Raw genomic sequence first — 25066 nt, forward strand, 5'->3', positions numbered from 1 at the left:
CCATAGATGCTTCCTGGCCTGCTGAGTTCCTCCAGCATTTTGTGTGTGTTGTGTGAACTGATCGATCTGCTGTACGTTCCTGCCCCACTGGTGTGAAAACTGGGTACAGAGGCTTAGCTTGGGCCTACTCCGGCTGCTCTGGGAACTGTCTAGTTGCTGTTGGTTTACTTCTGTTGTTTGCACAATGTGTTTTCTCTTTCGCAGAGCAGTGGTTTTTGGTCTTTTTTTTTGGCGGGGGGGTTATTCGGGTTTCTTGCTTTGTGGTTGGTTGCTTATAAGCAGACAAATTTCAAGGTATATAATTTATACACTCTTTGATAATAAATGTGCTTTGAATCTTGTATATGTTCCTAACCATAAAAATTATTACATACTTTTAATGTAATGAAATTATGTGTGAAAGGTAACAAAAGCAGCACAGCAGTATTGGGAGAATACCTGCATCAGCAGTTGAACAAGAATAAACAATGGCAGGCTTTCAGTTCCCACCTACGATGCCATGTTTTGATTAAAAGGTTACAGTATACTGTATTTGTATTTTATTTTCTTTAGGTTTTGTGTAAGGTACAGACACAATCAGTATTATAGAATTGTTCTGGTGTTGATTTTCATGAGCGACAATCCTTACAAACTTCTCAATGAATTGCTCTGCTGCTTTATGATCAGATGACTTATCTTTTAACATTTTTAAAATCTTTTAAAAATTTAATGTCGTGCCTTTCTTAAATTTCTACAACCAGCCTGCTGAATATTCACAATTGTCTTCAATTTTCAATTTGTCGTGATAGATCTTTGCTTGTTTCATGATCGGTATACCGTTAAGCTGCATATGTTCACGCTGATGCCAACAAATCCATTCTTCAAAACACAGTGGAGGTCTTCATTTTCTGCTTTATGCAGTGTTTTTCTGTTTTTCATTAACTTCTCCATACATATGTGAGCTCACTTCTCGGAACTGTCTGTGATGTGCAGAGACCTGTGTATCACTTGGGAACCTTCCCAGTGCCTTGTGAAATTTTGCATTTGTGTCATGATGTCAGTGCTCAAAAAAACTTCGAATTTCAGAGATTTTCAGATTTCGGAATCTTTGATTAGGGAGTACTCAACCTGTAATACCAAATGTGCACATAATTAGATTGTTCAACTTTTATTAAGTTTAATAAAACCACCAATAAACTCTCCTGCTTCACTCAACTAAACTTTGTATCAAAACGTGACAGAAACATTAGATTAACAATTTTCTGAGCTTTGCCTAAACTAAGATTGTTTGAGAAAGTACTTTGGAATACAAATTGTGTGTAATCTCAAACATTTTGGTGTTGGAACGGCCCTGCCATTCACTCAAATCACTCAAAACTGCTGTTTCTCTAAGCATCTGTAACTTTGAAACTATGACAAGCTCTGTGCGTGGGGTGATCTATTCTCAAATCTAGATGTTTGCATCTCATTTTGCTTATCTATAGATTGGTACTCCTTAAATGTGAATGCTAATGTTAACTGAAATCTGAAATTAAAAACTACTTTTGTATTTGTCTGTCAAATTTAAATCATCATTAGTTTCCTCCTCCTCTTTTACTCTTCCTTAGGATAAGGAAGTTTTTTCAGCAGTTCCAGTAGTGTTTGCATGTTAGCAGCCTGGAACAGTGAAAATTACCATTTATCTTAGCAATAATTAGCTTGAAAATGCCTTGTTCCCTTGGGGCCCAGTCAAATTGTGTCCTTGTTATTTTTTTGAGATACAGGAGCACAAGTATTTGCCAAATTTCCCTCCAAGAACAGCATAGTGTTTATTCATGTGTTTTACGACTAGTTTGTTGCCTTGTCGGGCTGTTGCTTAATGCTTTTGAGTTCACCTTGAATAAGACTACATAATGCTAGTATTACAATACTTGGTATGTGCAGAATAAGTTCTGTATTTTTTTTCTGGTTGTGTCAAGTATTGGGCAGTAGCTGTCGTGCTGCAAATTTTATAGCATTGAAGTTCATTGCAAGAAAGTGGATGAGTCTGAGCATGTGGTGCTTTCTGCTTATTCTGAACAGCTCTTACGAAAGCGCTGTTCTTACAGAAATCTGCTTGTTTAAAATTTGTTCATTCAAATAACTATCACTTTGATTTCCTTTGCAGGATCGTGTGTACGTGCAACAGAATAACGTAGAGAATGTTTACAACTTGGGGTTGATCATCTTCAGAGATCAAGTCGTACGTTATGGTTGCATCAGAGACCATCTACGTCAAACTCTCTTGGATATGATTGCACGTGAAAGAAAAGGAGAAGTGGTGGACAGGTATGTTGAGGCAACAATTCATTTTCCAATCCCAACAGTTCACTGCTGTCAAGAAGATACAAGAGATTCTGCAGATACTGAAAATCTTGAGCAATGTGCTGGAGAAACTATGGAGGGAAATAAACAGTGGCCCTTTTGGGCTGAGACCCTTCATCCGAACTTATGATTTAGATAGAGCCTCAGTCCGAAACAATGTTGCCTGACCTGCTGAGTTCTTCCGGTATTTTGCGCTGGTTGTTCACAGCTCTTGAATACTAAACTCAGTTACAAATGACCAAGTTTACAATTTTACAATTGAAAGTGTGGCCAGGAATATATGAAAACAACCAATTCTACACCTAACAAAGGTACTGAGTTCTTTACCAACGAGCAAGGGTGGGCACTGATCATTTAATGTTTTGGTGGGGAAAAGACAACAAACTGTGTAAATACAAAAAGAAAGAAATATTAATAAGCAATAAATATCAAGAACACAAGATGAGTTCCTGAATGTGAGTCCATAGGTTGTGGGAACATCTCAATGGGGCAAGGGCCTGATGGTTAAGGGGTAATAACTATTCCTAAACATGGTGGTGAGAGTCCTGAGGCTCCTGTACCACCTTCCTGATGGCAGCAGTAAGGAGAGAGCAAGAAAGTTGTATGCACAAGTGCAATGGAATGAAAATTTTAATTGCAGCAGTGTCACAGGCATAAGCATTAGATATACAACATTCACAAGAAAAAAAAATTAGTTCGTTTAAATAACAATCACTTTAATTTTCTTTGCAGGATTGTGTGTACAGGAAACAGAATAACTTCCAGAAAGTGAAGTGAGAAGTTGATAGGTGATGGGTGGAAAAGATGAAGGACTTGAAGGTGGAGGGACAGCAGAGGAAGATGATAGGCAGGCGAGAAGTGAAAGGGTAAGGGGGAGGCAGAGTGGGGAATGGAAAAAGAGGAGGGAGAGATGGAGAAATTACCAGCAGTTAGGGAAGTCGATGTTTATGTCATCACGTTGGAGGCTACCCAGACTGAATGACATGTTACTTCTCCTATATGAGAGTGACCTTATTATGGCAGTAGAGGAGATCATGGACTGACATGTTGGAATGAGAATGGGCAATGGAGTTAAAATGGTTGGCCCCCAGGAAATCCTGCTTGTAAGCAGAGCAGAGGTGCTCAGCAAAATGGTTCCCCAACCTTTGTTGGTGTCACCAATGTAGAGGAAGCTGCACCAGGACCCCAGATACAGTAGGTGACCCCAACAGACTCTCAGGTGAAGTGTTGTCTTACCTGTAAGGACTACTTGGGGCCCTGAATGGTGGGGAGGGCTGAGGTGAATGGGCAGGGATAAGTGTCAGGGGGGTGGGGGGGAAATCAGTGAGGAGGGATGAATGGACAAAGGAATCATTAAGTGAATGATCCCTGCAGAAAGTGGAGTGTGGGTGGTAGGATCCCATTGAATCGTGGAAGTTGCGGTGAATGATGTGCTGGATATAGAGGCACATGCGATAGTAGTTAGGGACAAAAGGAACTCCATCCCTGTTAAAGTGGCAGAAAGGTGGTGTGAGGGCAGATGTTTGGTGATGGAGGTGATGTGGGTGAGGGCAGCATCCAATAGTAGATTAACGCTGAATCTGGAGCTGTATCTGTAAAGTATCTTAATTTTGTACGAGCACGATTTCAGGAGATCTATGGAAGAACCTCAGAATCTCTTGGAAGGATCTCATTGATCTAAAAGTACATTGAGGTCTTGTACTTGTATTTAGTCACCTACTAATATCTTTGTGCTTAGTTTCAACTTCAATATTTTGCGTGTGGATAAATGGCTCCATAGGATTATATATTTTCTAAGAGAGCACCCCTCAGCTGATGAGAAAACATTCATATGTTCCCTTTTTTGGGGATTCATATGCCCAAAACATTTTCCTTTTCCCACTGTATTGAGAGATGACTGTCTTTGAAGACAACAGTGTGTATTCAGGCAACTACTTTTGCCCTTTATGAGACTATTTTGTGTTTGAAGTAAATGGTTGCTATTCTCATAATTCCTAATGGATATCACCCACCTTATAATTTTTAATGCATCCACTCAGATATTCTGCACTGATTTATTCATTACTGTGCATATTGCAATCAGTTATACTTACCAGAATTCTTGTTGGAAATTATATCCTATTTGTCAGTGTTAGTTATTGATTTGTACAATTGTGACAGCCTACACAAGTTCTGGTACACTTTCTGTTAGAGGGTGAAATTGAAAGTTGTTCAATATTGCAAGCTGTTGATCAAGTTGCATGCTTTTCCATATAAGATGTTATACTTAGAGATCTCAATGAAGTTGTTCTTCAATTCCAATGAATTGAGCAAAATTTATACTGCAGTACTGAAAAAATTGTGCATGGTTTTTTAAGATCTAATTAAACTAGATACTTAACTGCTATCGGAGTATATAAAAAATCCAGTGTCACAATTTCAAAGCAAGCCTGGTGATTTATTTCTTATTTCTTGGTCAGTATTTTTCCTCTAATCAATCATGCAGCAATACACTCCAGGAACAGGCCCTTCTACCTGCAATATCTGTACCAACTAATTGTTGAATTAAATTAATTTTAATCCAAAAATTACACTTTTAATAGTTATAGCAGTGATGTGTATAAGGGTGTCCTGTGAGAAAATTAGCTGTTCCATTATTTTGTATCATAGCAGTATGTAACTGTACTTAATTTGCTATATAGAGCTTTTAGACATTTGAAAGTCATGAAGCCATAATACAATTAATTATTGCATGATTATCATTTATCTGGTATTCTTCAATCTAATTAGTTTAAGTGGGCATGGTATCATCACAGTATCATTTATTGGTTTGTTAAAACTTTCCTCTTCCTTAAAAAAACTGAGAGCATTGTTCGTTTATATTTTGATTATTATTTCTGCCAGAGGTGCAATTCGAAATGCTTGCCAAATGTTGATGATTCTTGGCTTAGAAGGTCGTTCAGTATATGAGGAAGATTTTGAAGCTCCATTTTTAGAAATGTCTGCTGAATTCTTCCAGGTATCAATTTTAAATGTTTTCTAAGGTTATATGTTTTTAATTGCCATTCTTTTTATAAAGCAATGCATAATTGTTTGAATGCAATTCTTTCTTCTCAGACTTAATTAATAATCATTAAAATGGCCAAATATTTCTCTTTATGCAGATGGAAAGCCAGAAATTTTTAGCAGAGAATAGTGCATCTGTGTACATTAAGAAAGTGGAGGCAAGGATTAATGAAGAAATAGAGCGAGTTATGCACTGTCTTGATAAATCTACAGAAGAACCAATTGTGAAGGTGGTGGAGAGGGAATTAATTTCTAAACATATGAAGACTATAGTGGAAATGGAAAACTCAGGCCTAGTCCATATGTTAAAAAATGGAAAAACAGAAGGTAATTCAAAAGTTCTTTGCTTTTAAACTACATCAAGTACCTGCAGTTAGATTTCATTTCTGTGGAATGGGCCTATTTATATATTTCAGACATTCCTATATTTAGACAATCTTGTTTGCTGTTACTGTTATCTGAGTAGAGATAATGTACAGTCGAATTTCTTAATTTAATGCAATGTGCAATTCATTTTGTTGTCAGTTTTGATTTAATGCTAACTTTGGTGCCACGTTGACAAACTTTGTGACTGACCCAGACTACAGTTCTTAATTTGAAGGAGCAAAAGTGAATGTAATTTTGTTTTCAGTCTGAAAATGGAAAGAAAATGCAACAAGAGGGAAATCAGGAAGGAAAAGACAGAGTATCAGATGGATCTGGCAGATAAGGTTAAGGAAGATTCCAAGAGGTTTTATAGAGGAAAAGAATGGCTAGAGAGAGTGGGTCCTTTTAGAGATCAGCAGAGCGCCTATTCCTTGAGCCACAGGAGATGTGAGATTTTTAATGAGTTATTTCTCCTCTGTTCATTGAAGAGAAAATTAGGGCTGCACGAGATGAGGGAAACAAGTGGAGATATATTGGAGAACAATCATATTACCAGGGAACACACATCAAAGTTGCTGGTGAACGCAGCAGGCCAGGCAGCATCTCTAGGAAGAGGTACAGTGGACGTTTCAGGCCGAGACCCTTCGTCAGGACTAACTGAAGGAAGAGCTAGTAAGAGATTTGAAAGTGGGGTGGGGGGGGGGATATCCAAAATGATAGGAGAAAACAGGAGGGGGAGGGATGGAGCCAAGAGCTGGACAGGTGATTGGCAAAAGGGATATGAGAGAATCATGGGACAGGAGGCCCAGGGAGAAGGTCGGGGGTGGGGGGGAACCCAGAGGATGGGCAAGGGGTAAAGTCAGAGGGACAGAGGGAGAAAAAGGAGAGTGAGAGAAAGAATGTGTGTATATAAATAAATAACAGATGGGGTACGAGGGGGAGGTGGGGCATTAGCGGAAGTTAGAGAAGTCAATGTTCATGCCATCAGGTTAGAGGCTACCCAGACGGAATATAAGGTGTTGTTCCTCCAACCTGAGTGTGGCTTCATCTTTACAGTAGAGGAGGCCGTGGATAGACATGTCAGAATGGGAATGGGATGTGGAATTAAAATGTGTGGCCACTGGGAGATCCTGCTTTCTCTGGCGGACAGAAAGTAGGTATCCAGCAAAACGATCTCCCAGTCTGCGTCGGGTCTCGCCAATATATAAAAGGCCACATCGGGAGCACCAGACGCAGTATATCACCCCAGCTGACTTACAGGTGAAGTGTTGCCTCACCTGGAAGGACTGCCTGGGGCCCTGAATGGTGGTAAGGGAGGAAGTGTAAGGGCATGTGTAGCACTTATTCTGCTTACAAGGATAAGTGCCAGGAGGGAGATCAGTGGGGAGGGATGGGGGGGACGAATGGACAAGGGAGTCGCATAGGGAGCGATCCCTGCAGAAAGCGGGTGGGGGGGGGTGACGATGTGCTTAGTGGTGGGATCCCGTTGGAGGTAGCGGAAGTTACGGAGAATAATATGTTGGACCCGGAGGCTGGTGGGGTGGTAGGTGAGGACCAGGGGAACCCTATTCCTAGTGGGGTGGCAGGAGGATGGAGTGAGAGCAGATGTGCTTGAAATGGAGGAGATGCGTTTGAGAGCAAAGTTGATGGTGGAGGAAGGGAAGCCCCTTTCTTTAAAAAAGGAGGACATCTCCCTCGTCCTGGAATGAAAAGCCTCATCCTGAGAGCAGATGCGGCGGAGACGGAGGAATTGCGAGAAGGCGATGGCATTTTTGCAAGAAATAGGGTGAGAAGAGGAATAGTCCAGATAGCTGTGAGAGTCAGTAGGATCTCGCCAGGGATATTACCAGGGAGGAAGTTTTTGTAGCCTTGTGGTGCCTTAAGGTGGAAAAATTTCTAAGGTCTGATAGAATGCATTCTCACCTTTTGTGAGAGGATAGAGAGGAAATAGTGGAGACCGTTGTGAAAATATTTACTTCATTTTTAGGCGCTGATGAAGTTCCCAAAGGCTGGCAGATGACTAATGTTGCATTGTTTAAAAGGTTGCAAGGACAAGCCAGGGTACTACAGGCTGGTCAGCCTGACATCCATAGTGGGTATGTTACTGGAGGGAATTCTGAGGGCCAGGATCTGCCAGCATCTGAATAGTCTGATTAGGAGGAGGCAGTGTGCCTTTGTGTGTGAGAAGTCGTATTTGATGAAGCTTTTAGAAATTTTGAAGTCAAGTGTTCTAGTCGCATTGTACTGTATACAGTAATATTGACAGCCAGCATGTCTAGGGAATTCTTCACTCCAGTAGAGTACTCCAGTGGATTTGTATTAAAAACATTTTGTTGCTTAAATCGCTACTAGCATATCCTAAGAACTGGTGATTGGCACAGGGAACTGAATGTTGCTGTTTTATTCAATATGGTTTAAATTGGCTTTTAGAAAATATGTTCAGTCACTATGACCTCTGGTTCATGTGGCTAGAAATTTGAAATAGTTTTACATTTAATGTCTTCTGAGAGCAGCTTTGTCAATATTATGCTTTTCATAACTGTTTATATTCTTGATGATATGGCAAAATTTCCATTTTGTAAACAGATTTTAATTGTATCTGATGCAGCAACCCAAATCATAATTTGTCTCAATTATTGTTTTATAGTAGGTTTTTATAGGACAGAAGATCACGCCTTAAAAACCTCCCCCCAAAAATCTGAAATGAACAAAATAATTTTTTAAAATAACAGCATTGTTGGTTTTGTCATACTTTTGAGTCCCTAGCTGGTGCCTAACTTGTGTAATCTCAGATTTTGAAGCTCTTACCAATTACAAACGTTTGTAGATATATGGAGTTTTCATTGAATTGAGGTTTCTATCAAAAAACTGTTTAAGGTTTAAGCTGCTTGTAATGTAATAAATTTGTAGTTATGAGACATAAAATATAACTTTGATTATTGAGCTCCTATGTGTAGAAGCCATAAAGTATGTTTATATAGCAGCATGGAGATGAATCGTACCCAGTAATAGTAAGAAGCAAAAAGTTTTTGTTTGCAGCTTTAAAAAAAAAATCATTAATATATAAAGTAAGTCAGAGGTTGCAATTAGTTCTTATTGCCAGAACTTCTCGATTCTATTCAGCTTGTTCCTACTATGAATGACTTGGCACAGTCACATGATCTAGACATAAGGGGGAAAGTTGACCTAATTTACAGATGTAACCCAGACTTGGTATGTAGCATTAAACCCATTCCTAACATTCCTATAAGTGTGCTCAAATGCTTTTTAATATGATATTTTTTTTCCATGTTTGTTCTGATGCAATTGAGTGTTATGATGCAAACAAAAACAAACTTAATTTTTCTTTTCTGCGCTGACCAAAATGAGAACCGTTGCCCAGCGTACTTTATCATTTTAGACTTCTACTGTTTCACTGAATTGCATTCACCCAGACTTTTAGCAGCGCACCTCTAGTTCGCTACAGTGACATAACAACCATACCTAGCCCTTGAGTATATTTGGAATACAAGTATGGCCACATCCATTTTCATCACATCATGAGCAGGATTTAAACCAATATCCAGGATGTAAAATATTGCTTCCCATTCTTGCCCCAATGTGTACCATTATGAAGTGGTCTGCATAGTGATTAAAGTACTGGACTCCAAAGCTTATTAAAGTATGACTATGGACATCTAGCAGACTCCAAAGTTTCAGTAGGATTTTGTTTGTCAATTCAGAGTTAAATTTCTAACATTACAAGTCAATCTTAATAGCTTTAAAATAAAATCCATTCTCTGAATCACTAGGAAGGTCAGCATTAATTACCCATCCCTAATTGCACTTGATAAGGTGCAGTAAAGAACATTGTTGAGTAGTTGCAGTGCATTTGGGTAGAGAGTTCCCAGAATTAGACCTAGTAACTGTGAGGAATTGGTGATATATTTTGAAGTCAGGATTGTGTGAGGTTTCTGCACTCGGTTTTGTGACATCTACTTCGTAGAAAACAAACGTGGACTATTTTAGCTATTTACCTGAAACTAATAATAACAAGTTGATGACAAATTTATTGAATGCCATCTAATGTCAGTGATTTAAAATATTTCACTGTTCATTGTCAGTTCTCAGGATTATTTACTACTGCAGGGTTAAAGTAACCATTACAAGGTTTGGTGATTATATTCAAATAAAATATTGTTTCAGTTAATTGTTTATAGTTTAATGCCAAAATGTTGGTCTGTATCTCAAAATGTAATTTATATTGTGTACCATCTACAAAGTGCATGAGGAATCTGGTACAAATAGTCTATTCTGTTTCAGATCTAGCTTGCATGTACAAGCTTTTCAGTCGTGTGCCAAATGGATTGAAAACTATGTGTGAATGTATGAGTTCCTACTTGAGAGAACAAGGCAAAGCACTGGTGTCTGAAGAAGGAGAAGGCAAGAACCCAGTGGACTATATCCAGGTAAGTATTTGACATTTTTTCATAATTGCTGAAAACATTCAAAAGAACACTACAGCTAGTAACCTTGTTTGAAATGCACAAGTAAATGTATCCATTTTCATCAATCTATACAGATTAATTCATGCTTTTTCAATTTTTGGATATGAAAGTAATGTAAAACTGCTTCAGGGGAGTATTCTAAATTACAACATAAATGTTGCCTTGAAAATGCTTATTGTGGGGAAAAATGGACATATTTCAAACTGAATCACTTTAGTGGGCATATTATTCTGAATTAGCATGGGATTAGAAATATATTTGGTGTAAACTCTTGTTTCTCCTTAGTACACTTAGCCTAATCTGACCCGTCTTCCCCTGTCAAAAAATTGGGAACTAGTTTCTCAGACTTATTTCCAAATTTTTTTCAAAGTTCACAATCGCTTTGAAATGTACAAATCAGTATTTGGACAGTAGGTTATACCCAATCTTTGGATTAAAAAAAAGGAGTTGGATTTTTGTGGTTAAAGAAGGCTGCTCTCCTAAATTACTACTTTTACAAATTAAGACATTTACATTTATGTATTGTAGCTCAGTAGCTAAAGGTACAGTTGAACAGGCAAAGAAAGACACTAACAAACATTCAGAAGGATGTGGATTTGCAAATTAATTCCTTGTAGCTGAATGTAAAGTAGTTCCTTTGGATAGAAGTTCTTATATTTGGAGAAAACAAGAATGTAAATGGGGGCAAAGACATAATTGGATCTTGAAATTAAGATTCACAAGTTATAGCCAAATAGGTTAATAAAACTGTAAATAACTGCTAACAATGTGTTCGGATTCATTTCTGGGAAATAAAGTATTTTATTTAAGGTGTTTGTTCGGAATCTTGCTTAAATTATACTGAGCAGAGTTCTGTTGTCCTATTTGAGGAGAAAAGTACAGAAGTACATAGATTAACAAAAAGAATGCAAGGGTAATATGTGCACTGACCAGGTACAACTATCATTGCAAGGGGTACAAATGAGAGACTGAGTGGTGAACTAATGGAGGTCTATTCATTTAAAATGTGTTTATGTGTAAGTTACATTAACTGCAGCATTACAGGGGAGCAGCCTTCCATAGGTGTATAATTTTGCTGTAAAGATCTTAATCATGCAAGAGCTGTAATAGTTGACATTTGGTGTTCAGTTTGATGAAAGACTAATGCTAGTCTGTGCTTGTATGTATTAATGTCATTTTGGGGGATTTATTGGTTCTGAAAATGGCAGGTTTATTGAAATTGTGATGTGTAGAATTGTCCTACAGATTATTTACACTTCTGTTTTTACTTGAACAGGGTCTTTTGGATCTCAAGGGCAGATTTGATCGTTTCCTTCAAGATTCATTCAACAATGATCGTCTTTTTAAACAGACCATTGCTGGTGACTTTGAATATTTTCTTAATCTTAACTCCAGATCTCCAGAATATTTGTCACTATTTATTGATGACAAACTTAAAAAAGGAGTAAAAGGTGTAAGTATTTTTCTCTTGAAATTCTCTTATAAAGTATTTTAAAGGGCACGTCGGCCTGCGATGAATGTGCACAAATTGCAGTGACAAAAACGAATGATTTACGTGGGAGACCAGATAAGAGAGGATTATTTTCTATTAGACCAGCAAAGGTCAAGGTATTTTTTAGTTTCTTTTAAATAAACTTTGGTGGGTGTCTGGAATTGTTACACCAGGGTTGGTGGTGGAGACAGATACAATAAAGGCATTTGAGGTTCTTAGATATATACGAGGGGTGATTGGTAAGTTTGTGGCCTAAGGTAGAAGGAGTAAATTTTAGAAAACCTAGCACATTTATTTTTCAACATAATGCCCTCCTACATTTACACACTTAGTCCAGCGGTCGTGGAGCATACGGATCTTGGACCTCCAGAAAGTGTCCACAGCAGGGGTGATTGATAGGTTCGTGGCCTAAGGTAGAAGGAGATGAGTTGTACAGCTCTCTTTACATGTACATGCAGTTCAACTCTTTGAGTGATTATGCAGATAGTTTGAAGTTAATAACTCATCTCCTTCTACCTTAGGCCACGAACTTATCAATCACCCCAATGAGTTATTAACCTCAAACTTTCTGCATGAGCACTCAAAGAGTTGAACTGCATGTGTATGTAACGAGAGTTGTATAACTCATCTCCTACCTTAGGCCACAAACTTATCAATCACCCCTGCTGTGGGCACTTTCTGGAGGTCCAAGATCTGTATGCTCCACGACCGCTGGACTAAGTGTGTAAATATAGGAGGAGACTATGTTGAAAAATAAATGGTTGACTCCTCCGACCTTACGCCATGAACTTATGAATCACCCCTCGTACAATATGCAGAAAATGGAGGGAGACCATGTGCATGCAGAAGGTATCAATGTGATTAGGCATCATTAGCTTAACTAGTTTGGCATAGCATCATGGTATTTGTTTATAAATACCTTGACCTTTGTGTAGTTTTGATAGTCATTAGGAATTAGTGCCTGTGAAGACACATTAAATCTCTCATCTCACTTTTCTATTTTATTTTATATACCAATAATATCTACAATGTGCTGCTTGAAAACATGGTAGGCTTGTATTTAAAAGCCAAACAAAATGGGCAGATACTTAGCCTACTTTACATAGGTGCAGGGAAAATAGAGTAATGTGGACTGATTTAAATTAATATCTTTTAATTCTCTGAAGCTATGTTGGTAAGTCTTTGGAGTGGAGTAAATTAGGGATAGAATCTGTGCCAGGGTGTGGTAAGTAAATGCTGATGATGGAAAACTATCCGGGCCGCAGTGGTCCATATCACAAACTTCCGTTCTGTGTCACTCAGTGATAGCAACTATGCAGATTTTTGAACAATGTACATATAACTCTTAAGAGCATTTCAAGTCTACTTCACCACCTGAATGGGGAGTAAGAAAATTTCAGATGTGATGTCAGTCTTCAGACTTGAAACAGTTTTGCCAGAAGTAGTTTTATTGAGTGCACATGTTTTACACAACCAGTAAGCACGATATATAAGATGTCCTTGCTTGGAATCTGGATAAATTAACATGCTATTTTTTTGTTTCTTTATGTTGACTTTTATGTATTGAAATCAAATTTACACCGTAGATGATTAATTAATCTCACCCTCAAGATTACTTTCTTTTTGACAGTTGCATTTGCCACCAAACATTTTGCTGAATCATTTCAGGTTGTTCATCCCATCTGTGAGCCAGGACCCCAAATTTGGGCCACTGGTACCATCTGGGGGTAATAATTCTTGAAGTGATCTTTGGCAAGGTATACAGGTGTCCCCTGCTTTCCGAATGTTCGCTTTACGAAACCTCACTGTTACGAAAGACCTACATTTGTACCGTTTTTGCTTTCAGAAGGCATTTTCACTGTTACGAAAAAAAGCAGTGCACGATAAAAAATTCAGCGCACGATAAAAGGTAGCGCACGCCCCGAGCAGCCGCTCTCCCTGGATTCGGAAGGGCATTCTTGCCGGCATTGCTTAAACACGTGCCTGTGAGCATCCGTTTGCAAGATGAATTCTATGGTGTCGGAAAAGCCTCATAGAGCTCGTAAGGGTGTTACACTTAGCGTAAAACTAGATATAATTAAGCGTTTCGATCGCGGTGAGCGAAGCAAGGACAAAGTGAGTTGAGCTTGTGGAAGCTGACGAAAATGATGTTGCAGAGGTTTTGGTATCCCATGACCAAGAACTGATAGGTGAAGAGCTGATGCAATTGGAAGAGGAAAGTATAACAATCGAAACCGAATGAGTAATGATAAAGTATGACTTTAATTTTGAAAGGGTACGTCAGTTTAAGGCATATTTGCAGGATGGTTTGAATGCTTACAAAGAACTGTATGATCTAAAAATGCGCGAGGCTCAGCAGTCAAGCAAGCCTTCCACATCAGCCACAGCAGACAACGAACCTCGACCTTCAACATCGAGGCGGGCAGTCATAGGAGAAGATGAGCTGCCTGCTCGAATGGAAACAGACGACGACGAGATGACACCCCAGTGTCCCACCACCCCAACACCCAGACCATAGACAGATACTGTACCGATTCGCTGAGAATGCAGCAGTAGCCGGGAGGCATACAGCACATCTTTAAGAAAAAAGCCGAAATAAATATGCTAATTAATTAGGTGCCGCCCGGCACGTAATTGTCGGCCCAGATCAGAGACGACGCAGTCAGAAATCGGCACTGATCTGGGCCGACAATTACGTGCCAGGCGGCACCTAATTAATTAGCATGTTTATTTCGGCTTTTTTCTTAAAGATGTGCTGTGTGCCTCCCGGCTACCGCTGGACCCCTGCGTGCTTTGCAGCAATGTATCGGTTGGCGGCCTGGAGGGTGGGGGCCACTGCACTACACCCCAGCCTGTGACGACTTAGTCTTAACACACCATCATCAGTGTGCTGTCTTCCCAATTCCAGTAAGTGATACTACACTGTACATACATATATAGGCTGTGTATTTTTACGTGTTATTTGGTATGACTTGGCAGCTTCATAGCTTAAAGGTTACCGGAGAGCGCTTGCGCCGTGCTTTTGCCAACAGCGCTTGCGTGAGATTTTCGCTACGGAGAACAGTGCAGTAATGATTGTGGAAAAGTATTTCTACTTTATATAGGCTGTGTATTTATCATATCATTCCTGCTTTTACTATATGTTCCTGTTATTTTAGGTTTTATGTGTTATTTGGCATGATTTGATAGGTTATTTTTGGGTCTGCGAACGCTCACAAAATTTTCCCATATAAATAAATGGTAATTTTCTCTTCGCTTTACGACATTTCGGCTTACGAACCGTTTCATAGGAACGCTCTACCTTCGGATGGCGGGGGAAACCTGTACACCCCTAGTGCTAGAAAATATGTGATAGCATTGCAGCAGTGGTAGCTTTTTGTGCTGAAGCAGACATCAGTCACCATTGAGGACCAAGAACTGAAAGTATATGTAGCAAGTGCAAGTGTGGGCCCACAGCCTCTCCCAGCCAGGGAACACTGTGTCCAGGAAACCAAGGAAGCTGGTCTTCTTGCCTGCAAGAAGAACCTGGTGTGGACACTTGCAAGGCAAACAGATCCAGAGAATCAGACAACCCCAAGCTGGACTGGTTTTAATATCAGCACCAGGGACCAAGAACCAATCTCACAAGATATTGTTGGGTATCGGCCAACCATCAATTCACCAGCCACAGAGTTGACCACAGTATTTGAAATCCTGAACCAATCAGAGCTAATTAGGAAGGAACTTCATCTAGAAACAATTGTGGTAGTCATGGATCAAGCACTCTATGCAAAAGCCACTGAAATTGCCTGGAAGCATAAAGAGCGCTTCTCCAACATTCTTCTCAGGATGGGGACATTCCATACCATATGTAATGCCTTAGCCGTCCTAGGAAAGCGATTTCGGGATGCTGGACTAAAGGACGTATGCCTAGAGGCTGGAATTGTCGCAAAGGGGTCCATCAATGGAGTCCTTGATGGTAAACACTACAATCGTGCTGTCAGGGTCCACAAGTAGATCTCTGAAGCACTGATGAGACTCGCATGGGCAGAGTTCACACCGTGGGTTGAGGACAACGTTCCAGAGAGGAGTGGGATGATCAAATCATTATTAGGTTATATGAACGTCATGGCCAGTGACTTGAATCAACAGAAGTTGAACAATCTGCTGCAAAGTCCACTCTTAGCTGAGCTGATAACCCTATGGACAGACTTTCTGGCACACCTCCGTCACAACAATGGAGCGCTATCCGCATTCTGGATATCATGTATTGACATGGTAGAGAACGTAGTACTTGGGCTTCTGCGTGCCTCTCGTGAGGGGGCTGGGAGTTGCACCTCCATGCAATAGATGTTGTGTTTGACACATACAAGGAGAACTCTATCAAGAATTGTGAAAGATCTCTACGGGGTGAAGAGACTGGTCATGAGTTGCAAGGTATCACAGGCGCACAGATGGTGAGGCAGTGGAGGAGCTTCCTGACCAAAGTCAGTAACAAAGATAGTCTCATTAGCTTCATAGTCCATGAATGGAGGAAGGCGGAGTACAGAGCAAAGCTACAGGAGATGATTCTGTATGCAACTGTGAATGACAAATGTTACAGAATCACATCTCAAGACAGTAAGGAGGTGCCAGCTCTTCAGTGTTAACAAGAAGAAGCAGATGGCCTCCTACTTCTCCATGCTGCCCATGCCACAAGAGAGGGATACCAATCTGTAGTGATCTGCTCAGAAGACACAGTTATCTTTATCATGTCTTTAGCATTTTGTGACAAGATTGAGGCCCCATTGTTCCAGAAGTGTGGCACTAAAACCCATACAAGGCTTGTAGACATCAGGAAGGTTGCTGCCACTGTTGGCATTGAGGTTTGTAGGGCTCTCATCGGGTTGCACGCATATACAGGATGTGACACTGTAAGCGCTTTTGCAGGCAAAGGGAAGACAAGTGCCCTAAAACTTCTGACCTGCAACAGGGAAACTCAGGACACATTCTTAAGAGTTGGGTCAGGAATGGGACCTCTCCCAAGAACTGATGGACAAACTGGAGGCATTTACATGTCTCATGTATTGCCCAAAAGCATCTACCACCAAGATCTATGAGCTCTGGTATTACCTTTTCTGTGCCAAAAAAGGTGAAATCGAAAGTCATCAACTCCCACCATGCAAGGACTGTTTAACAAAACATGCACTGCGAGCCAACTCTCAGGCTGGTATATGGAGAAGATGTTTGGAGAAGGACCCACAAGTGCCAAGCCCTGTTGGCAGAGGATGAAAGATGGAGAGAGAAGAGGAAGCTGAACAGTTGGTAGTGCACTGGATGGAAGGCCAGCCAGCACCCGATGCCATCCTGGATCTACTGGCCTGTAACTGTCCAGAAAAATGTTCACTCCCAAGATGTATGTGTGTTGCTAATGGCCTCAGGTGTACTGACATGTGTAGACTGGCAGACTGTGAGAACCAGGCATCCACCTCAGAGAGTATGGAAAGTTCAGATGAAGATGTGGAAGACTTGGAAAATTATTATTATGATTATTAATAGGTTATGAAATTATGGAAAACAAAGTATGGAAAGCAGTCTTTGATTAAATATATTCATTTTACAACCAAATGGGGCCTAGGTTATGGCCATGTGGAATCCCACATTTGAATTATTGTACTGTAATTCTATATGCTATGACAAAAGCTTAAGGTGGTTTTGATTTGATACAACAATATGGAAAATATTATGACATTGATTAAACTCCAGAAATCTCTCCGAATGAGGTTTTTTTACCTTTTGGGGGGTGGGTTAACATTTTCTGCTGTACTGATGTTAATATGGAATATATACAAAATGTGATTACTTATTTGAATTAATAAAGCTACCACTGGTGCAATGCTTTCACATATTTTCTAACCCTAGAGATGTATACCTTGCCAAAAATCACTATGAGCATTGTTCTCCTCAGATGGTACCAACCAACCCTACTGGCTCACGGACTACCCGTGTTGCAGTTTTCTTCAAAAAACGCTCCATTTTGCATAAGCAAGAGCTTCTGTGACTCTGCCGACTCTTTAATTTTTGTATTATTTATTAGCATACAACATGGAACAGTACAGCGTAGAAACAGTTCCTTTCGCCCATTTGGTTGTGCAGAACTAATTAAGCTAAGGATGCTTAATCACAGCTGCCTGCACATGATTTAAATACCTCTTGTATCTGCATCCACCATCACCCCTAACAGCACTCCAGGTACCCACCAGTTACTGTTTTTATATATAGTAAAAACTTGCTCGCATATCTCCTTCTGAACTTCCCCCTCTCTCCTTAAATACGCACCCTTGTAGTATTTGACATTTAGACTGGGGGGGGGGCGGGGGGGCAGGGTTGGTGTGGGTGAAGATAGCAGCTGTCTACTCTGTACCTCTCTGAGTACAATGCTGTCCTTGGAGTTTTGATATTTGGGTTGGTAATATAATTGGCAGATTTGTATTTTACATTTTCTCAACTATAGCAAACTATCCAAATATAATCGTTAATTTTCTAATTTTGTTCATGAATGAGCACATTTGCCCATTTGAAATCTCTTGACCACCAAACTGCCAAAATTTTTTGAAGCTTCAGATAGGAGTACAGCTTGCACCTGAAGTTATTTAAAATCTTCATTTAGAGAAATTAGAGACAGAGTCTAATGTAGTAAAGTTACTTCCAGTGTTACTGACACTGAACCATTATTAATGTTTTATGTTGTTTTTAATTAGCTTCAATTAACTACTTACTACTGCCAATGTCCAATTATCAGTTGAAGCCACAAAAGTGTAGTATGCTGCAGGAAAAAGTGATCAAGCTCAAGAGGTCACTATTGACCTCCAGTGGAGAGGACCAGTGCTGAGCTCATGTTAGGTGTAAAGAGATGAATACCAGAAGCCCTGAATGAACCATGGGACTGGCAATTTGCTGAGGGCCAGTTCAGAGACCCTCCCCCCCCTTCCCCTGTCCCAGTTTCACTCTGCTCCCTCCCCCAGCTGCCTCCTCCTCCTACCCATTGTGCTTAACCCTATTCCTTCTTCACCTTTCCTGCCTATCACCTCCCTGCTCCCCCCCCCCCACCCCTCTATCTTTGCCCTTACTGGTTTTTCACCTGGAACCTACCAGCCTTCTCCTTCCCACCCTCCCCCCACCTTCTTTATAGGGCCTCTGCCCCTTCCCTCTTCGGTCCTGATGAAGAGTTCTGGCCTGAAACGTTGACTGAGCGTTTCCACGGATGCTGCCCGACCTGCTGAGTTCCTCCAGTGTGTTGTGAGTGTTTCAGAGACATTCAAGTCTGGTGACCAAGGAATTTACAAGAGGTCCAAGTATAAACTCTGGAAAGCCATCTCATGGGTGAAGTGGCAATACTGGATTAAACGCGAATTGAAAAAGTGTGCTCGACAGTTGTGGCAGGGCTTAAACACTATCACTTATAAAGTTAAATGAAGTGACATGGGTGACAATGGGGCTTCGCTTCCAGATGGGTTTAATGCCTTATATACTCGCTTTGACCGTCGAAACTTGGAGGAGCTGTCATGAAATCTCATAGCCCCAGTGATCTGTGATTTCATTCTGAGGCCAACATGCGAGCAGCCTTCAGGAGGGTGAACCCATGAAAAGCATCCGGTCCAGGCAGGGTACCTGACCAGGTACTGATCAACTGGCTGGAGCGTTCACTGAGATCTTTAACTTCTCACTTCGGCAGTCTGAGGTACCCACCTGCTTCAAGCGGGCTTCAATAATACAGATGCCTAAGAAGAACGTGGTAACCTGCCTCAGTGACAATCATGCAGTAGCACTTGCATCCACAGTAATGAAGTGTTCAGAGAGGCTGGTGATGAAACATATCAGCTCCTGCTTGAGAAGCAACTTGGTTCCGCTCCAATTTGCCTACTGGAGCAACAGGTACACAGCAGATGCCATCTCACTGGCTCTTCACTCAACCCTGGAACATCTGGACAGCAAAGATACATATATCGGGATGCTCCTTATAAACTATAGCTCACCATTCAATACATTCATCCCCTCAAACTAATGAATAAGCTTCAGGACTTTGGCCTCAATACCTCCTTGTGCAACTGGAATCTCAATTTCCTCACTTGCAGACCCCAGTCAGTTCAGATTAGCAACATCTCCTCCATGATCTCCATCAGCACAGTTGCACCATAAGGCATGTGCTTTGCCCTCTGCTCTACTCACTTTACACTTATGACTGTGTTTCTAAGCACAGCTTCAATGCCATATTCAAGTTTTCTGATGATACCACTGCTGTAGGCCGAATCAAAAGTGGTGACAAATCAGTGTATAGTAGGGAAACTAAAAATCTGGCTGAGTGGTGACATAAAAACAACCTCTTAGTCAATGTAGCAAGACCAAGGAGCTGATTATGGACTTCAGGAGGAAACCAGATGTCCATTAGCCAATCCTCATTGGAAAATCATAAAAAGAAAGGCTCAGCAAATTTAAATTATAGAGTCAGAGAAGTACAGCACAGAAACAATCCTTTTGGCCCATCTAATCCATGACAAAACCATTTAAACTGCCTACTCCCATTGATCTGTACTGGGACCATAGCCCTGCATACCCTTACTATCGATGTACCTATCCAGACTTCTCTGTTGAAATTGGGCTCTTATGCACCACTTGTGCTGGCAGCTCATTCCATACCCTTATGACCCCTCTGAGTGCAGAAATTTAAACTTCTCACCTTTCATCCATGACCTCTGGTTGGAGAGCCACCCAGCCTTAGTAGAAAAAGCCTGCTTGCATTTACCCAATCTATACCCCTCATAATTTTGTATACCTCTATCAAATCTTCTACATTCTAAAGAATACAGTCAGAACCTATTCAATCTTTCCTTAATACTCAGGTCCACCAGACCTAGCAACATCTTTCTAAATTTTCTCTGTAATTTCAATCTTGTTTACATCTTTCCTGTAGGTAGGTAACCAAAATGGCACACAATACTCCATTGTCTTATACAACTTTAACAAATTCCTTGGTGTTCAGAGCCCAGCAGATAAGTGCAATTACCAAAAAAAAAAGCAGCAACACGCCTACTTTCTTAGCAGTTTGTGAAGTTTCGGCATGATATCTAAAGCTTTGACAAGCTTCTATACGTGTGTTGTGGAGAGCATATTAACCTACTGTATCACAGTCTAGTATGGAAACACCAATGCCCATGAATGGAAATTCCAACAAAATAATGGATATCACAGGCAAAGCCTTCCCAACCATTGTGCTCATCAGTATGAAATGTGGTTGCAGGAAAGCATTATCCATCATCAGAGACCTCGATCACCCAGAATATGCTCTTCTTACTGCTGCTATCAGGAAGGTGGTACAAGAGCCTCAGGACTCACACCAGCAGGTTCAGGAACAGTTATTACCCTTCAGTCTTCAGGTTCTTGAACCAGCTTTACTTGCCCTGTCATTCAAAATGTTCCCACAACCTATGGACTCTCTTTCAATGACGCTTCATGTTGTGTTCTCAATGCTATTGCTTATTTACTTATTATTATTTCCTTTTTGTATTTGCAGAGTTTGTCTTTTGCACACCGGTTGAATGTACATGTTGGTGCGTTCTGTTGTTTATTCTATTATGGTTTTATTGAGTATGCCTGGAAGAAAATGAATCTCGGGGTTATAATATGGTGACATATATGTACTTTGATAATATATTTACTTTGAATTTTGAGTATTCACTGAACTGAAAGCAGGCATAAATTCTTCAACTCAAAATGTAGCAAGATTTTTGGATAGAAATTGTTCTATAAATGTGTTTGTGAGCCACCATTTAAGAAAATACTTAAGTCGACTAAATTCTTCTCAGCCTTTCGGCCGGGTACAGGTATTGATTATAACTGACGTTTCAATGACAAACTCTGGCATCTTCATGAAGAGTTTGTCATTGAAACGTTGGTTATAATCGATGCTTGTACCCGGCTGGAAGCCTGAAAAGAGTTTATTTGTCACATACACTGGAAAAGCACCAGATCCTTTCTCAAATTAAGTATTGGGAGTTTAGAAATGAAAATTTATCTTTTTTGTTTGCGCCTATCTGCATTCCAGTAATGTCTGCTGGAAATTTTGCGTGGAGTCCACATCCACCTTCTGTTACTCGCATAATGTAAATAAAATCAGAAATTCCACTTGCAATTCTAGTGACTAGTGGTGTCCCACAAGGATCTGTTCTGGGACCTCTACTTTTCGTGATTTTTATTAACGACCTGGATGTGGGGGTAGAAGGGTGGGTTGGCAAGTTTGCAGACGACACAAAGATTGGTGGTGTTGTGGATAGTGTAGAGGATTGTCAAAGATTGCAGAGAGACATTGATAGGTTGCAGAAGTGGGCTGAGAAGTGGCAGATGGAGTTCAACCCGGAGAAGTGTGAGATGGTACACTTTGGAAGGACAAACTCCAAGGCAGAGTACAAAGTAAATGGCAGGATACTTGGTAGTGTGGAGGAGCAGAGGGATCTGGGGGTACATGTCCACAGATCCCTGAAAGTTGCCTCACAGGTAGATAGGGTAGTTAAGAAAGCTTATGGTGTGTTAGCTTTCATAAGTCGAGGGATAGAGTTTAAGAGTCGCGATGTAATGATGCAGCTCTATAAAACTCTGGTTAGGCCACACTTGGAGTACTGTGTCCAGTTCTGGTCGCCTCACTATAGGAAGGATGTGGAAGCATTGGAAAGGATACGGAGGAGATTTACCAGGATGCTGCCTGGTTTGGAGAGTATGGATTATGATCAGAAATTAAGGGAGCTAGTGCTTTACTCTTTGGAGAGAAGGCGGTTGAGAGGAGACATGATAGAGGTGTACAAGATAGTATGAGGAATAGATAGAGTGGATAGCCAGCGCCTCTTCCCCAGGGCACCACTGCTCAATACAAGAGGACATGACTTTAGGGTAAGGGGTGGGAAGTTCAAGGGGGATATTAGAGGAAGGTTTTTCACTCAGAGAGTGGTTGGTGCTTGGAATGCACTGCCTGAGTCAGTGGTGGAGGCAGATACACCAGAGAATTTTAAGAGATTGCTAGACAGGTATATGGAGGAATTTAAGGTGGGGGGGGGGTTATATGGGAGGCAGGGTCTGAGGGTCGGCACAACATTGTGGGCCAAAGGGCCTGTACTGTGCTGTACTATTCTATGTTCTATGTTCAATTTGTTCAACCAGTGGAATTCATATTGAACTGCTCACTCTAAGGAAACAAGTAATGAGCTTTCATTTTAAAAGTTGAAATCCCAACCACCTTACAGATCTGTATTAAAGGGTAATATTTTTTAAGTAATTAAGTGCCTTGTGTTGACATATAATTCATAGATGCTTTTCGAATACTTATTCTGTGCCTCTTGCACGAACAGGATTCACAAGTGTCTCTTTTCCTTTAAGTTGACAGAACAAGAAGTGGAGACCATCTTGGACAAGGCTATGGTTCTGTTCCGATTCATGCAGGAGAAGGATGTGTTTGAAAGATACTATAAACAGCATTTAGCTAGAAGACTCCTTACTAACAAAAGTGTATCTGATGACTCTGAGAAAAATATGATCTCAAAACTTAAGGTGAAGAATTAAATTGTCTAACATGAGTTGTGGCTACATTATATGAATTCCATTCTTCCCTGAGATATATTCTGCCTGAAAATGAAGTATGATTTTTACTCCAGATCACAGCATCTGCAGTCTCTTGTCTCCAAAATCCATTTTGCCTAATTATCACCCAATCAGTCTGGGCTCTTTCAACAGGGGGTAAAAAAAAATGAAAAGTATCATCAGTAGTGGTATCAAATGACATTTAGTTTTTAATGATGACAGCATCTCCCAAATCTCTATCCTCAGCCATAGTGGAAGGCCAGAAAAATGGTGCATGTGAAAGCCAGCTTCTATGAGTTCCCCATCTGAGTTGCATGCCACCCTGAATACAAAATTTATCACTGTCCTTTCATTGATAGGTCTGAATCATGGAATTCCCTGGGCAACAGCACTTGTAGGGAATATCTTCATAACCAATTAAGAATGCTTAGTGAATATTGGCCAAGCCAGCTTGCATCCTGTAAAATGAATTGATAAAAATGCCTTCTCCATTGATGAAGCATCTCCCAAGTTTTATGTACGGTGTTTAGAAAATGATGTATGAGAGGGGAAAATAGTTTAATGCATGCAAAAATCATGTAACTAAAATATTTAGTTAATGAGCAAAACATCCATAATGTTTGAGGGGATATTTAAAATGGTATATTGCTCAATTGGCAAAGTATTCTTTTGCTTTTGAAATCAGAGACCTGGTTTCCTTTCATAAAATTTGTATTGAAAACTTAATTTAAATTGTGTTTTTCCTTCAGACGGAGTGTGGCTGCCAGTTCACATCCAAGCTGGAAGGAATGTTCAGAGACATGAGTATCTCAAATACAACGATGGATGAATTCCGGCAGCATTTACAGACTACAGGGGTGAGGAGGTGTTTTAATTAATACTTGGTGAAGTTGGGAGAATGTGAGTTTGTTCCAATTAATTTAAAAATTTCAAATTTGGGTTTGTTATCCTTTAGCTGTTGAACTCTTATTTTGTCATGTAGGATTAATAGAAATTATATTATCAGAAGTGCAATTTATTTTTGAATTTTATTATCTTAGAGGACCTTTCTCACTAGTACCTACCACACTGTTTTCAAGAATATAATTATCATTAAGCATGATTTCTGCATTAATGATTTCCCTAACAGTTTAAATGTCTCTAATGACGTACAGAGTAGCTTCAGAATTATATTTTGTTTATTAATGTAATAATTATATTTTGCATGTAGAAACATGTAACAATTCTCTTGGTCTTTTTTATACTTCAGGTTTCTCTAGGAGGTGTTGACTTGACCGTAAGAGTTCTGACCACAGGTTATTGGCCAACTCAGTCTGCCACACCAAAATGTAACATCCCCCCAGCACCACGACATGCATTTGAAGTTTTTAGAAGGTAAAGCTTTACCGTGGAGCATAGAACAGTGCAGAGCAAGAACATGTCTTCAGTCTATATCTGTGACAACCATGCCAGTCTTACTAAACCCATCTGCCTACACAAGGTTCATATCCCTCTCTGTTCCCTGCCTGTCTAAACGCCACTTATTGTATCATCTTCCACCATGTCATCTGGCAGTGTGTTCCAGCTGCATAATACACTCTTGCAGCCCTTTAGTATTTGATATTTCACCCCAAAGAGGAAAAAAAAACTTAACTGTTACACTGTCTATGCTTCTCTTAATTGTATGTAGTTCTGTCAGGTTGCCCATCAACTTTCAACACTCTAGAGAAACAATCCAAGTTCATCCAACCTCTCCTTGTAGAGAGCACTATCCAAGCCAGGTCACACCCTG

At 40.2% G+C, this 25066-nt stretch overlaps 1 protein-coding gene across 1 annotated transcript in view; it reads left to right on the forward strand.

Annotated features, from left to right (window-relative positions):
* Positions 1-25066, forward strand: part of cul3b (cullin 3b) — a 104978-nt gene that overhangs the window by 57813 nt on the left and 22099 nt on the right. The window contains exons 4-11 of the mRNA XM_063045872.1: positions 2126-2286; positions 5206-5320; positions 5466-5694; positions 10036-10181; positions 11497-11673; positions 23095-23265; positions 24045-24152; positions 24545-24669. Coding sequence (XP_062901942.1) covers positions 2126-2286; positions 5206-5320; positions 5466-5694; positions 10036-10181; positions 11497-11673; positions 23095-23265; positions 24045-24152; positions 24545-24669 — 1232 coding nt within the window. The remainder of the gene's footprint in view (positions 1-2125; positions 2287-5205; positions 5321-5465; positions 5695-10035; positions 10182-11496; positions 11674-23094; positions 23266-24044; positions 24153-24544; positions 24670-25066) is intronic.

Source organism: Mobula hypostoma, chromosome 4, assembly GCF_963921235.1.
Source record: "Mobula hypostoma chromosome 4, sMobHyp1.1, whole genome shotgun sequence".
In the NCBI taxonomy this organism is placed as follows: domain Eukaryota; kingdom Metazoa; phylum Chordata; class Chondrichthyes; order Myliobatiformes; family Myliobatidae; genus Mobula; species Mobula hypostoma.